Genomic DNA, 15,876 nt, shown 5'->3' on the forward strand with positions numbered 1-15,876 from the left:
CCTATACTTCAAAAAAATGCCTACCACAACACTGGAACTAAATAATAATTCAGTAAGTATTTAATAAATCAGTAAAGTTGATTTCCCTTCTGTCCCTCCCTAATGTGCTCCCTCTCCTCCCAGTATCCTGCCTTATTATTTTCCTTCTCAAGATTTGCCATTATCACCTACCAGTGGCTGGGTAAGGCAATGGAATCCTGATAGAATAGAGTGGGTTTTGTTTATTTGACTTTAGCTTGCTTGAATTATGTCATTTACATATATTCTGTTTCACTCTAAACAATAAGTATGTGTACACACATATACACACACAGTTGCCCACACACATTTAATTTTTCAAAAAACAGAAACGTAAGTAGGGCCCTAAATAAATGGTTGAATTAAAAAAAAAGTGAATAGATGGCAGAACTATTTTGGAGATAATCCTCAAATTTACAGCATTTTTCTCTACACTCAGCTAAGCCTGAGAATCACTATTTTGGACTAATGCTTTAAGGCCAAGATGGGGCTTAGAAATTACTATTTTTCCAGAACCATGAAGGTTTTGACTCCCAAGATGGTGACCGTCTTGGGGAACACCCCGAAAGAGACTATAAGAGAGCACAGCCTCTGGACACAGGCTGAAGAGGAAAGGGAATACTGATTTTACTGAGCAGTCTGTCTCCTCCTCAGGATAATGCTGCCAGGTCTTAATGAACAGACGTGTTTCTGCCTCTTTTCTGCTGGCAAGAATAACATTAACAACATTCATTCATGGCATTTGTTGAAAGCCTTCATTCCAACTTAGAAGAAAGAAAATTGGGCTAATTTAAAATTAACTGTGTAGAAATCCCTTGCATTCCTATACACTAACAATGAGAAAACAGAAAGAGAAATTAAGGAAACAATACCATTCACCATTGCAACAAAAAGAATAAAATACTTAGGAGTATATCTACCTAAAGAAACAAAAGACCTATACATAGAAAACTATAAAACACTGATGAAAGAAATCAAAGAGGACACAAATAGATGGAGAAGCATACCGTGTTCATGGATTGGAAGAATCAATATTGTGAAAATGAGTATACTATCCAAAGCAATCTATAGATTCAATGCAATCCCTGTCAAGCTACCAACTGTATTCTTCACAGAACTAGAACAAATAATTTCACAATTTGTATGGAAATACAAAAAACTTTGAATAGCCAAAACAATCTTGAGAAAGAAGAATGGAACTGGAAGAATCAACCTGCCTGACTTCAGGCTCTACTACAAATCCACAGTCATCAAAACAGTATGGTACTGGCACAAAGACAGAAATATAGATCAATGGAACAAAATAGAAAGCCCAGAGATAAATCCACGAACCTATGGACACCTTATCTTTGACAAAGAAGGCAAGGATATACAATGGAAAAAAGACAATCTTCTTAACAAGTGGTGCTGGGAAAACTGGTCATCCATTTGTAAAAGAATGAAACTAGAACACTTTCTAACACCATACACAAAAATAAACTCAAAATGGATTAAAGATCTAAATGTAAAACCAGAAACTTTAAAACTCCTAGAGGAGAACATAGGCAAAACACTCTCCAACATAAATCACAGCAAGATCCTCTATGACCCACCTCCCAGAATATTGGAAATAAAAGCAAAAATAAACAAATGGGACCTAATGAAACTTAAAAGCTTTTGCACAACAAAGGAAACTATAAGCAAGGTCAAAAGCACAGCCTTCAGAATGGGAGAAAATAATAGCAAATGAAGAAACATTCATTTGCTATTATTGACAAACAATCCTTTGTCAAACAAGACAAAGGATTAATCTAAAAAATATACAAGCAACTCCTGCACTCAATTCCAGAAAAATAAATGACCCAATCAAAAAATGGGCCAAAGATCTAAACAGACATTTCTCCAAAGAAGACATACAGATGGCTAACAAATACATGAAAAGATGCTCAACATCACTCATTATCAGAGAAATGCAAATCAAAACCACAATGAGATACCATTACACGCCAGTCAGGATGGCTGCTATCCAAAAGTCTACAAGCAATAAATGCTGGAGAGGGTGTGGAGAAAATGGAACCCTCTTACACTGTTGGTGGGAATGCAAACTAGTACAGCCACTATGGAGAACAGTGTGGAGATTCCTTAAAAAACTGGAAATAAAACTGCCATGTGACCCAGCAATCCCACTCCTGGGCATAGACACTGAGGAAACCAGATCTGAAAGAGACACGTGTACCCCAATGTTCATCACAGCACTGTTTATAATAGCCAGGACATGGAAGCAACCTAGATGCCCATCAGCAGATGAATGGATAAGGAAGCTGTGGTACATATACACTATGCAATATTACTCAGTCATTAAAAAGAATTCATTTGAATCAGTTCTAATGAGATGGATGAAACTGGAGCCCATTATACAGAGTGAAATAAGCCAGAAAGATAAAGACCAATACAGTATACTAATGTATATATATGGAATTTAAAAAGATGGTAATGATAACCCTAAATGCAAAACAGAGAAAGAGACACAGATGTACAGAACAGACTTTTAGACTCTGTGGGAGAAGACGAGGGTGGGATGTTCTGAGAGAACAGCATTGAAACAAGTATACTATCAAGGGTGAAACAGATCACCAGCCCAGGTTGGATGCATGAGACAAGTGCTCAGGGCTGGTGCATTGGGAAGACCCAGAGGGATGGGATGGAGAGGGTGGTGGGAGGGGGGGATCGGGATGGGGAATACATGTAAATCCATGGCTGAATCTTGTCTATGGCAAAACCTACTACAATATTGTAAGGTAATTAGCCTCCAACTAATAAAAATAAATGGAAAAAAAATAAAAAATAAAAAAATAAAATTAACTGTGTATACTATAAAAGGTCACAAAACTAATTTATCCCTCTGTTCCTTATTCTATATGGGCTTACTTTAAAATAACATACATCCTTATTTAAAGTTAGACTTAAAAAATTTTAAACTACTAACTCTGAACAGTTCCAGATTGTACCTTTAATTACCTGGTAACTAGCTGGCTCCTAAGTATGATGGAATTAATTGATATGAGGTGAAAGAAGGCAATGAGGTCAGAGGGAAATAAATCTGCTTTTTCAATAGCCTGTCACTCTCTAAGGCATAGGCAGGTGGCTCCCTCTCTGTTACCTGTGAAGGAGAGTGTGTTTACACTTCCCGTATGAACAGTCTCTTCAGCAGATGAACATAGTTCTTCCATTGGTTCCTTCCTGACGGAATTGTGAGAGCCTCTTATCACAGTACAAACGTGGCTGGTAAAGTTGAAGTCGCACCTGCCGCAGTGAGCCGTGGCTTCCATGGATGTCGGGCAGAGGGTTCTGCATGCTTTCGTTTCCTAAGTCAGGTGGTAGAGGTGGGGAGAGTGGGGGCAAGGGGGAAGAGATTTAAACCCTTCATTTGGACATGTGTGGACTAGGTTTCTACAACTCTCAAATGAAATTTTCTTCTGCTTAATTCATGAATGACTGTCTCAAAATTCTTAAAAAGAAATGAATGCAGTTTGTATTACTAGAAAGAGAAGTTACTTTGAAATGACACAGATTTAGACTCATAATCCAGTTTTGCAACTTATTAGTGCTGTGACCTTGAACAAGTCTCATACTTTCAAAGCCTCAGCTTCTTCCGTGAAAGGATGGAAGTTCAATTTACTACATGGATTTGTTGCATGACTCAAATGACAGAATGTAAATGCCTTACACTTTGTAGATACACTGTAAATAATAATAGTAGTCATTATTTTATAATTGTTACTTTCACACTTTCCTGATGGAATTTTAGAGAAAAAATAAAATAAAAAATGTGAAATTTGAGAATCTGTGCTTCATGTACTCTTGGGAAAGTTGGACCAATGAGAAGTATTCTACATCCAAGTTTTGTAAAATTTAAATATTTAATACACTGTCATTATAATCATTATTATTTATATGTACAAACTTTTTATCTGGTGAATCTCTGGGCTTTTTATAGTTATTGATAAGCACAAGTAGGCTTTAATTTCAGAAAATGAAATACTTCATCATCTGAAATTATAGGAGATAGAAATAAGGCAATATTTCTACAAGGCAAAGTTCTACTTCATTTTCCTTTTATATAAGTAGCATAACTTATTTAAAATCATTCTTGCTATTTAAAAGTGGTCTACATTGAATCTCTCTATTATCTAAAATAAGTTAATTTTCCCAAAGATCATCAAAATAAAGCTGCTCAGAAAAATAGTTGGATTTCCACTTAAATATGGTGAATTGAACATATGCATTTATCTTCACTTCCTCTTGCTGCTGCTGCTAAGTCACTTCAGGTGTGTCTGACTCTGTGCGACCCCATAGATGGCAGCCCACCAGGCTGTCCCATCCCTGGGATTCTCCAGGCAAGAACACTGGAGTGGGTTGCCATTTCCATCACTTCCTCTTAAAGCCCAACCAAATGACAATAAAGGAATATAGAAAGTTTAAGGAAGAGAACTAACACCTATATTATGGGATGTGGATGTATGTGGAAGAGACAGTGGTATGTGCCCAGGAATGTCTCCCTAGGAACACTAGATTTTCCAGTCTGACTACAAGAGGAGTCACATGACCAGAAATGTCCGTGTGACGTCATTCAGAAGAGATGCTTTCTGCATCCAGGGAAGACCCTACATGTACAGTCATCCACTCTTTCCCTTTTCTCACAAGATGGAAGGGACTTGGGTTCCTGAGATGTTGCATGGAGGGGAGCTTCTGAAATCGCACTGGACTAACCTGTGAAAAGTTAAAAAACATTCCTTTTGTTGACCCAGTCCATACACGAGGACATCTGTTTTTACCTTGGCATTGTTTGATGGTGTTATAGAAAAAACATAATTTAGTGCTTTGAAGTTGAATGGTTCCTTAATAACAACAACAAAACCCTAAAGTATAAAGTGGCATTGGCTTCAGGTTAAGCAAGTGGTGGCAAAGAAATTCATAGTGAGTTTTGGGAAGCTGAGAAGCTCTGTTATGCTGTGGCTAAATGTTTGGCAATACTCAGCCGTGGGATGACTGTCAAAGCAAGCCAGGTACTCCTGAGTTCACTGCTCTGGGCAAGACAGCATGGGCTAGTACATGAGCCTGTGTACATGCGTGGTTATGGCTGCATTTGGCAAAGTATTAAAAAATTGAGAGAAACTTAGAAAATAATTTGTGACGCTTTAAAAAAAAATGGAGAGGGTTCCTTGGAAGGTATAAGTCAGAGTGGGAAAACTAAATAAAAGTCTGCATATTGCTCAGTGAGAACCCCTCTTTTCTACTGGATTCCCCATATGGTGGCTGGCTATGTATCCCATCCCGACCTAGGATAGGGCACTTAAGGATACTTCAGTAAGTACACCTATTGAGGATTCTTGGTAAGGTGATTTGTTGACAAAAAACCATCTTGCCATAATGAGGGCCCCACTGTGCTCACCACCAATGGATTTCTACATATAGCAACATGTCAGTCAACCTCCAATGGAAAAAAAGAAGTTTAAAAACATAGAAAAAAAAGTCAGAGGAAGCAAAAACAAAACAAGGAAAAGAAGAAAATGAAATAGTACCAAGCTTAAACCACAATGGAGAGGAATATGAAAAAGCACACACACACATACACATAAAACTGAATCACTTTGCTGTAGAACAGAAATGAACACAACTCTGTGAATCAACTATACTTCAATAAAATAAATGAAAAAACCAAAATTTTATAGGCAAAAAATAGTATCACACAAACAAGCAAGACAATTCAAAGGACAAATCAGACAAACAATTTATAAAGCAACAACAGAATGAATATTTTCAGAATGAGAAAAAAAGACATTTCATGGATGAAACAAGAGTAGGATGCCATAAATAAGTAATAATTGGCAAAAAAGAAAGAGTCATCAAAAACTTAAAGAAAAAAAAAGATTTCCCAAATAACTCCACAACAAATCAATAGAAAGGTGGAAAGATAAAGTTAAGGCAATATCTTGCTGCTGCTAAGTCACGTCAGTCGTGGCCGACTCTGTATGACCCCACGGACGGCAGCCCACCAGTCTCCTCTGTCCCTGGGATTCTCCAGGCAAGAACACTGGAGTGGGTTGCCATTTCCTTCTCCAGTGCATGAAAGTGAAAAGTGAAAGTGAAGTCGCTCAGTCCTGTCCGACTCTTCATGACCCCATGGACTGTAGTCGACCAGCCTCCTCTGTCCATGGGACTTTCCAGGCAAGAATACTGAAGTGGGGTGCCATTGCCTTCTCTGAGGCAATATCTTATAACATTGAAAAAGATGAGTCAATGGGCAAGAAACAAGAAGGAAAAAAAATTAAAATATCAGTTAAGGAAGTCCAACATCCAACTGATCAGTGAAAAGAGAGACAAAAGAGGGAACAAATTATCAGAGAAATAATAAAATAGCATTCCTCAGAACTGAAGACCATGAGGCTCCATCCCGAAAAAGTCCACAAGAAGTATATCATTATCAATATTAATAATAATGGTGATAATAGCATATACATAGAGGCACATTGTCATGAAATTTTAGAAAAGCAGAAAAAAGAGGACGTCTTAAAAATTGTCAGGCAAAACAACATGGTTACCTACAAAGAAACAGGAATCAGAATAGCAATGACAGTTTAAAACATTCAGAAAATGACTCAAAATCCTGAGTAGAAATAATTTTTTTTCTCTTGAATTGTACACCTAGACAAACAATCAATCCAGTGGGAAGGAGAATTACAATAATTTCGGACATCAAGCTCAAAATATTTACATTTCATGCACCTACACCCAGAGAGTCAATTCTTCAAAAAGAAGGGACATTTGGGGCTCAGAATACAGAGAGAGCAACGCAGAGGAGGAGGAAAGGGAATTCCCAAACAAACAGCCTTGGAAGACTGGCTGGGACAGCCATGCAGAAACCCCACAGAGATCCAGTCCAGACTGCAGCAGGAGTTGGAAGACTCCAGGAAGGTCTTTAAGAAACAAAATTGAATCTAGAGATTGAGTTTTACCTATGACATACTGCTTGATTCAGCATTTAAAAAAAATTCTCCTGATCACAATCATTTAAATATGAATTTAAAATACAAGTGTTAGTTGGCCTTCATAGAGCCAATTCAAGCCACCTTAAAACATCACAGGTATATTCTGAATGTCTTCTTGTAATGGAAGCTGTGTCTTCCTGACCAAAACCAGATGCCTGGGAATCAAATGTGAGGTGGGCAATACTGAAACATATAAATGTGAATGAGGCTTCCCTGGTGACTCAGTCAGTAAAGAATCTGCTTGCAATGCAGGAGATCTGAATTTGATTCCTGAGTCAAGAAGATTCCCTGGAGAAGGAAATGGCAACCATGCCAGTATTCTTGCCTGGGAAATCCCATTGATATAGGAGCCTGATGGGCTACAGTCCATGGGGTCACAAAGAGTCGGGCACGACTGAGCTACTAACACGATATGAGGTGTGAATGATGGTGTCATTTCTGAAACTAATAGGTTTTCTATCTTCATTTTTCAAACATGAAGGCCCTTTTAAGGAGAGTTTTCTACATAGATTCTTCCTAACTTGTTATTTCAAAGGCATATTCTTGCAACATTACCAGTTCTTTAAGACTAAAAATATTACACTTCTGAAAACACTGGCCTGGAATAAACTTAAACTTTAGAAACATGCTACTGCTGCTAAGTCACTATATTTCTTTCACAGAACTGGTTAATTAAAGTTTTATTCAAATCAGACAAATTTTTAAAATTTACTTATTTTTAATTGGAAGATAGTTGCTTTACAATGATGTGTTGGTTTCTGCCATATATCAACATGAATCAGTCATAGTATACATATGTTCCCTCCCTTCTGAGCCTCCCTCCCACCTCCCACCCCTCGAGCTTGTCACAGAATACCAGATTTGAGTTCCCTGAGTCATTCAGCAAATTCCCACTTACTATCTTTTTTACAAATCGTAATGTATAAGTTTCAATGTTACTCTCTTAATTCAATTTGTCCCACCCTCTCCTTTCCCAACTATGTCCACAAGTCTATTCTCTATGAAATCAGATCGACTTTTAAAAAATTTTGTAGACAAAAAACGTCACTATTTTTATTGAGCATTTTGTATGATTATTCACTTCCATGAAGTATCTATTCTCTTCAACAGTACTATGTGTTAATATTCACTGCTGCAAAGTGCTTGCCAGGGCCCTAAAACTCTCAAGACTTACGGTCCGTTCCAAGTCCATGATGTTCACACAAAGATTGTATAATTACTTCAGTCATCAAGATCTCTTCCATTGTCTTTGATGAATGTAGCCGTTTTTAGCCATCTCCTAGTGACAAATAAATGTTCCTAGTCCTTTCCTTAAAATGGTGGGTTTCTGGAGTCTGCGGTCAAGTTTAATGCTAACAAATAAGGCATGGCTGCATGTGAAGCATCTCAATGGACAGACATAAATGATGTGCCCATAGGCTTACTCATTTTTGTGGTTGGCTAGCTTTTGCTGAGCTTGCATTGTCTCTAGGAATATGAAATAAACACAACTAAGTGAATCTGCTGGACCTGAATTCTCTATTAAAAGAAAGTGAAGTACTATGGTTGGGGACTAGAGGGAAGAAGCTAAATTTCTTTTCATCTCCATCCACAACACCATGCCCGCTCTTTCAGCATCTCAGACTTTCTGTCTGCACTAATCTGAAGTGCTGGTAAAGCTTCCTGAGAACAGCTAATCATTATTAATTCCTTTAGAATTCATTGCAATAACATCAATCATAGCGAACTCATTTGGTATTAATATGAATGTAATGTGAAAATGAATAATGCACACAGGAGTTTTTATATTCTTATTTTAGAAAAATAGTTATGAACAATGTATTTCTCTTTCCATTGTCAAATCAGTGCCTCTGAGAGGTTTTCTATCAATTACCTTCATCATCATTCCAGTTGAAACCTTGTCAGAGCAAACATATTTCAAAGGATTATATCCAACTCCATTACAGCATTCCTGGCTCTTTGGAATAAGTTCAGTCTCACAGCATTTTACTGGCACTGGGTCATTCTTTTTAACATGTGCTTTAGACTCTCCACTGGAAGCTGAGCAGCATATGGTATCTGACATATTCACATAATCCAGCCCACAACAGAACATCCCTGCAACAATAAAATGTTATATATGAATATGAAATTTTTAAAAAAAGAGAAGAAAACTGAGGCTGCTATAAAGTTTGGTATAAAAATGTCAGACTCAGGCTGAAATGGTACAATAGCTTAGGTAGCATTTCCCTAGCATGGTGATTTAAATGTACAGTGAGGGGTCCTTCCAACCAAGAGCACTAGACACTAATTAGGTAAAGAACACACAAGAGGAAGTGTACTAAAAATCATTCAGCAGGGGGCCAAACTTCTCCGAAGCTCCATTAAAAAAAAATGATCTGATTTCTGTCATGAGAATTACCTGCCCACTTTGTGATGATGACATCTTGTTATGGAAGAAGTGGTAGTTAAACCACAGGAACTCAGAAGAAATCTTTAGAAATTCACAAGGGAGAAGTCACCCAAGCACTCTGGGACAAGAGGCTAGGCAGTGGAGAGGGAGCATCATCCTAGAACTGGAGACATTGCCTAAGCATCTTGTAAGTTTCTGCCTGCCTTTGTCTAAGATACAGATAGATGCTGCTTGTGAATCCAGCAGCAACTGTAGCCATTCTTGGATCATAAGAGAGATTTGTTTTCAAAACCAGTTGATCATGCTCACTGACCAGGTAAACCAGTTGGCCAGCATTTTTTCAGCTGCAAGTAGATCCATTGCTAGATATGGGTAAGAGGTGCAGGGTAGTGGCAGAAAAACCTGGTGGGGACAATCATTGACCCTCACTCCTCAGTGAAAGACAGGTGTACCTGAAATACCAAAGAGCCTCCTTTTTCCCACCCAATTCAGTGTAACTTTCTGAGTTCACATCATTTAGATCTTGCCATAGAAGAGACACAGCAAAAATACAGACATAAAAGACTGAATAAGCAAACAAGGCTTTAGAGTCAGATTAAACTAGAAATTAAGGTACGTATACCTCATGTCACTGGGCTATCATAGTAGAATTTATATCCAGTTACACAGCAGTGCGATGTGATGAATGATTTATTTTAATTATAATTTTGTTGATTTATTATTAGTCCCGACTGATAACATAAAGAGACTCAACTTCAAAGTGCCCTGGGGTCCTAAATTGTTTAATCTGGTCCTGTACAAATACCTACACAATGAAATATCCCCTAAATAACAGACAAATGAATTTTAAGTACTTTTTAGATTATAAAAAAAAAAAAATCACTGAAAGTAGACACCGATTTGACACATTCCATAAGAAAGATGTTTGTCCACTCATGACTCCAAAGGACCCCCTCACTGACCTTTCCACTTTGAAAAAAAATTCAATATTAAAACATCTTAAGTTTTGATTAATAATAAACATTGATCATTACTACATTTCATCACCATGTTTAAAGGTAATGTATGTCCAAAGTAATTGGTTTAAAAGTAAACTGGGGTTTTTTTGGTACTTTACTATTAATTTTAGTTGTTTTTAACATTTCCGGGGAAAGCTCCTTCAGAAAAATACACACTGCAGCGTTATCATTGTAGTCTGAGTCTTGATTACGATGGGTAAAATTCACATACACACAAGAAAAATCCACAGCTTCAAGTTTTATATTGTTTGCGCATGTTTTTTTCTGCTGCCTTCTGATCAGACATTTAAATACAACCTTGGATTCTTTGCTGTCATTTTTTTTCTCTAGCACTTTTCTTAAAATAATTCATGTTTCTATTTTAAAGAGCAATCAAAATCTGAAAACCGGCCCTTTAGGGAGCAGAATACATTCTCCACCTCCACTCCCAAATTACTTTATGGTTCCACCATGCTTTCAGTATAAAATCAAAATGCAGACATTGACCTAATTCCAAACTCCTAATCAGTCATCTGATCGCTCTGAGGGACTTTTGACAGGTCAACTAAAATTTTGATAATGAACTGTTTTTACACTAGGAAAAAAAAAAAAAAAAGATGCGTTCTTTCACAAAGAGCTTCATCTTTGTTTCACGGAATTAAAATTTTCAGCCAAGATTTCACTCACATAACAAGAAGTGACTCCCTTTCTAGTTTCTTTGGTAAACCATTACTTCTTTAATTATTATCAACCTTGTTCCAGGGTGATAAATTGCTAATTACTTAATACCCTAATCAGCGTTCATTCTTTGCACAGATAAACTGTGACAGTGCCATTAATTTAAATAGTAATTTCACTTAATGGCCAGAACGGCACACCAGATTTTTATGCAGCATTTTCTGAAGACTGCATCCATCACCGCAATATTCTGACATAAAGATGTCTGACGCGCACTAACTCACTTAAGCAGAGCAGATGTTGCCGAACAGAGCTTGGTAGTAATTCCCATAGTGCATCACTTCAGCATGAATGAGCTGCACACTCAGGGACAGACAAGCTTCGGAAACTGCATTGCAATAACTTTTGACCCTACCTAATTTATAACATGGAGCACTTGACTTTTGAACTTTGACACAGAGAAGGCACAGTTTTAAATACGCCCACAGAAAAACAAAATGGGTCATGTATCATTGATGGATTGATCTATACTTCCAGAGGCTCTTCATTAAATCTGTACAAATGTGGAGATTCTCTTTGAACAAGATGCAGATATTATTAAAGGGGTGGAGTATGCACTGAACTATTAGATATTTCTCTTTGAGATCAAACAACCTATATTGGTTTTCTAAACAGCATATATATCCAATGGATAGCTTCTACTGTATTGGCTACAACTGAAAAATAATGAAGGAAATAATATTTTTACTCATAATATTATGAATACTTCCAATATGTTACCAACACTTACTTATTGTCCATGACTGAAAGGAGAGCATTTATAAACTTCTAATCATGATTAGTTTCTAAATCATTAATTCTATAAAACAAATGCTCCATTAAAAAAAGAAAGCCTAAGAATTAGCATGCTTTTGAGATAAAAATAATATAGTCATAAAAAACAGAGTCTGGAATATGACAAATCATTGTGGAACTCTGGGACTGATCATGGAGACCACGTTTTAAGCCATGGGATTATATTTTAGGTTTAGAAGAATGTTAAAAAAAAAAAAGAAGAAGAAGAAGACTTGTGATTAGTCATCCTAAGGACAAACATAAAGTTGATGGCAGAACATGAAAGAAAAGAAATGCATCTTTTCTTCACCAGCAGATGGCTCTATGACTACCCCCACAAAACTGAGACAGGGTAGAGTAAAAACACTTCCCAAATCATTGCAGTGTATTTCATAGCGTTTATACATTACCCTTTTCAAAAGTTCATTATGTCATATGGAAATCTTCCTGGGAACTCTTCTTTCAATACAAGTGTTACACAATGGATTTCTGTAATGTATTTTCCTCTTTGCAAAGTCCCCAAATCCCATCTATGTAACAGGATTAGCCATTCATTCTATTGCTGTCCCAGTCAAGGATATGGAAACTCAGAACCTTATTCTAGAAGAGTTTCAACCCAGAGTTTCATACCTAAGACTACATGGACAACACAGATAATAGAACTAAAGCAATCTGTTCCAAAGGTATGTCATCATCAGTTCCTCTTGGCTAACGGAAAATCTTGTCCTCTCTGCATGACAGAGAGGCTTTAATTTTCATCTTTTAATATGAAGGGGTATAATCAAGTCAAACCCAAGACTGATGGCACAGATGATAAAACCATATAAGCAAACACTACGAATAAAAAGAGTAATAAAGAGGTTGAAAATATAGTCAAAGAAAATGGTTAAGAATACATATCCACCGAAATGACTAGCATGACTTTCATCCCGAGGTACCTGTATAACACTCCTACACAACTCATCTGCCCAGAGAGAGCACTAAAAACATAAACGCTACCCCAGCACTTCTGTTCCAACAGCATCTGTTAATTCACTCCATTTATAAAATACATATTGACAAAGACAACTGAACTGGGACCAGGGAGATTTGATTTGGTGTGAGAAAGTCAATTCAATGTGATTTTGTTAAAGGGCTCCTGCAGGCAAATAAAAGAGTTTAAGTAATAAAGTACATAAAGAGATGTTTTATGAGCCAGCCTGGTCTCGTGGCAGGCACACAATGCCAGGCAGGGAGAGAGGACAGGCTTAGGAACAATATTATGAGATCCAAACCCTCATGCAGCAGGTATGGTGTTGCTAGGTTGAGGAGAGAAAGGGCCATATGGATATTCTGGAAGGTCATTGAGGTCATAATCATTAGGGGCGACAGGAGGGAGCGGCAACAGAGAGAGGAAAAAAGACATGTGGAACGTGTCTATTTTCAGTGAAACCTGCAGGGAGGTCAAGAGACCAAAAAGAGATTTTTTTTTCCTTTTTAAAAGGCTCAATTCTTCAGTCCACCATGATTACTAGAGTTGGCGGAACTGTCGAAGGTCAGGAGGACTGTGGAACTAATTTTGAGTCACAGGAATTGAGGAATGTCACAGTTTGCTTAAGAAATATTTGGATAGTATGGGTATCTTATTGAAATTTGGGGATTCTGAAGTTTGGGCCCATGAGTGGACTTCAAGGGCACGTGAAATGGCAGGTAAATTTTTGTGTGTATCCTACATATTACTATTTGAAGTGAAGGTATGCCACTTTCAAAAGACTCTACCAGGAGTGTACAACATTCAAAAGATTCAGAACCCTTGTCCTAGTGGACAGTCTATGCTTAGGAAAGGTACTTTTGGCAAGAATGTTTTAACAGACTTAAATTTGCTTTTGTTTTTGGCAATAGTGTTTTAAGGGACTTATCTTTCTGTCTCCTTCACATCCATTAGCCACTCAAATCTGATTTATCTCAAATCACAGTTATTATTATCTCATCAACTCTTCCCTGAGCACCAAACAAGGTTCAAATCCTTTTGGGTCTTCAGGTTTATCTCCCTCTATTTGCTTACACGCTGTGTCTACCTCCAATAAACCCAACTGCTCACCCTACCTAGACATGCTTTGCTGCTGCTGCTAAGTCGCTTCAGTTGTGTCCTGACTCTGTGCGACCCCATAGATGGCAGCCCACCAGGCTTCCCCGTCCCTGGGATTCTCCAGGCAAGAACACTGGAGTGGGTTGCCATTTCCTTCTCTAATACATGAAAGTAAAAAGTGACATGCTTTACAGGCTGCTAATTTCATACTTCAGCTCAGGCTATGCCCTCTAGCTGAAACATCCTTCTTCCATCCATGCATCTCAAAATCCCATTCCTTGTTTGTGGTTCTGATCCAGTAGTTTAGCTTTCTCCATCACCTTGGATGGAGTGATCACTCAGTTTTAAGACTATGCTTATATATTCATCCTTCTCATATGCCTATGTTTAACCATTCAGGCACTTTTCTCCTTGATAAGATTGCAAGTCCTTAAGGATAAAAATAGAATCTTAGCCGTTTTATACCCACAAAGCACTGAGGATATTTTGAATATAATCACAACACAATATACATTTATTGAATGAGGGAATATGGCAATTGACTAAAAATGAAAACAACAGAAGAACAACAATGTTAAAACGAGACACTGCTACTGTTTTAAAACTCTGGCTCATTATGGTATTTGAGGGGGTAACACTTTTGCATCCCCATTTCTCTACAACAATGGTTCTGTCTTTAGTGGGTCTGTTTTCAGCTAACTCATCCAAAGGAATAAGAGTTACTCAACATTTTAGTCACAGTACAGGATAACTAAATAATGGTCATGATTTTCTAGTAGAGTAAGCCTTAAAGCATTGGTTCTTAAAGTCTGATGTCAGGACCCCTTTATACTTTCACAAATAAATCAGGATTACAAATCACTTTTGTTTATGTGGGTTATATTTGTTGATATTTACTAGATTAGGTCCCATCACTTCATGGCAAATAGATGGGGAAAAAGTGGAAACCATGGCTGATTTTATTTTTTTGGGCTCCAAAATCACTGCAGATGGTGACTGCAGCCATGAAATTAAAAGATGCTTACTTCTTGGAAGGAAAGTTATGACCAACCTAGACAGCATATTAAAAAGCAGAGACATTACTTTGTCAACAAAGGTCCGTCTAGTCAAGGCTATGGTTTCTCCAGTGGTCATGTATGGATGTGAGAGTTGGACTATAAAGAAAGCTGAGAGCAGAAGAACTGATGCTTTTGAACTGTGGTGTTGGAGAAGACTCCTGAGAGTCCCTTGGACTGCAAGGAGATCCAACCAGTCCATCCTAAAGGAGATCAGTCCTGGGTGTTCATTGGAAGGACTGATGTTGAAGCTGAAACTCCAACACTTTGGCCACCTGATGCGAAGAGCTGACTCATTGGAAAAGACCCTGATGCTGGGAAAGATTGAGGGCAGGAGGAGAAGGGGATGACAGAGGATGAGATGGTTGAATGGCATCACCAACTCAATGGGCATGGGTTTGAATGGACTCCAGGAGTTGGTGATGGACAGGGAGACCTGGTGTGCTGTGGTTCATGGGGTCACAAAGAGTTGGACATGACTGAGTGACTACACTGAACTAGATTAGAGCTTAATACTGAAATGTTTGAAATAGGTATTCATTAATTTGCCTAAAATAATAATAAATATATAACATGTTAATATAAATATTTTTAAAAAATAAGCACATTTCCAAACTGAGAAAAATTAGCAAGAAGAATGACATTGTTTTACATTTTTGCAAGTCTCCTTAACATCTGTCTTAACAGAACTACCTGAATTCTGTTTGTACATTCAACTGTTGCAATATCATGCAAGCAACCTAAATGTCCATCAACAGATGAATGGATAAAGAAGACGTGGCATATATATACACAATGGAATGCT

At 37.6% G+C, this 15,876-nt stretch overlaps 1 protein-coding gene across 1 annotated transcript in view; it reads right to left on the minus strand.

The window, feature by feature from the left end:
- Positions 1-15,876, minus strand: part of USH2A (usherin) — a 905,205-nt gene that overhangs the window by 224,920 nt on the left and 664,409 nt on the right. The window contains exons 50-51 of the mRNA XM_065936753.1: positions 8,920-9,143; positions 3,158-3,362 (exon numbers count right to left, since the gene is read on the minus strand). Of these exons, the coding sequence (XP_065792825.1) occupies positions 3,158-3,362; positions 8,920-9,143 (429 nt within the window). The remainder of the gene's footprint in view (positions 1-3,157; positions 3,363-8,919; positions 9,144-15,876) is intronic.

The sequence above is a fragment of the Muntiacus reevesi genome, chromosome 5, assembly GCF_963930625.1.
Source record: "Muntiacus reevesi chromosome 5, mMunRee1.1, whole genome shotgun sequence".
Classification (NCBI taxonomy): Eukaryota; Metazoa; Chordata; class Mammalia; order Artiodactyla; family Cervidae; genus Muntiacus; species Muntiacus reevesi.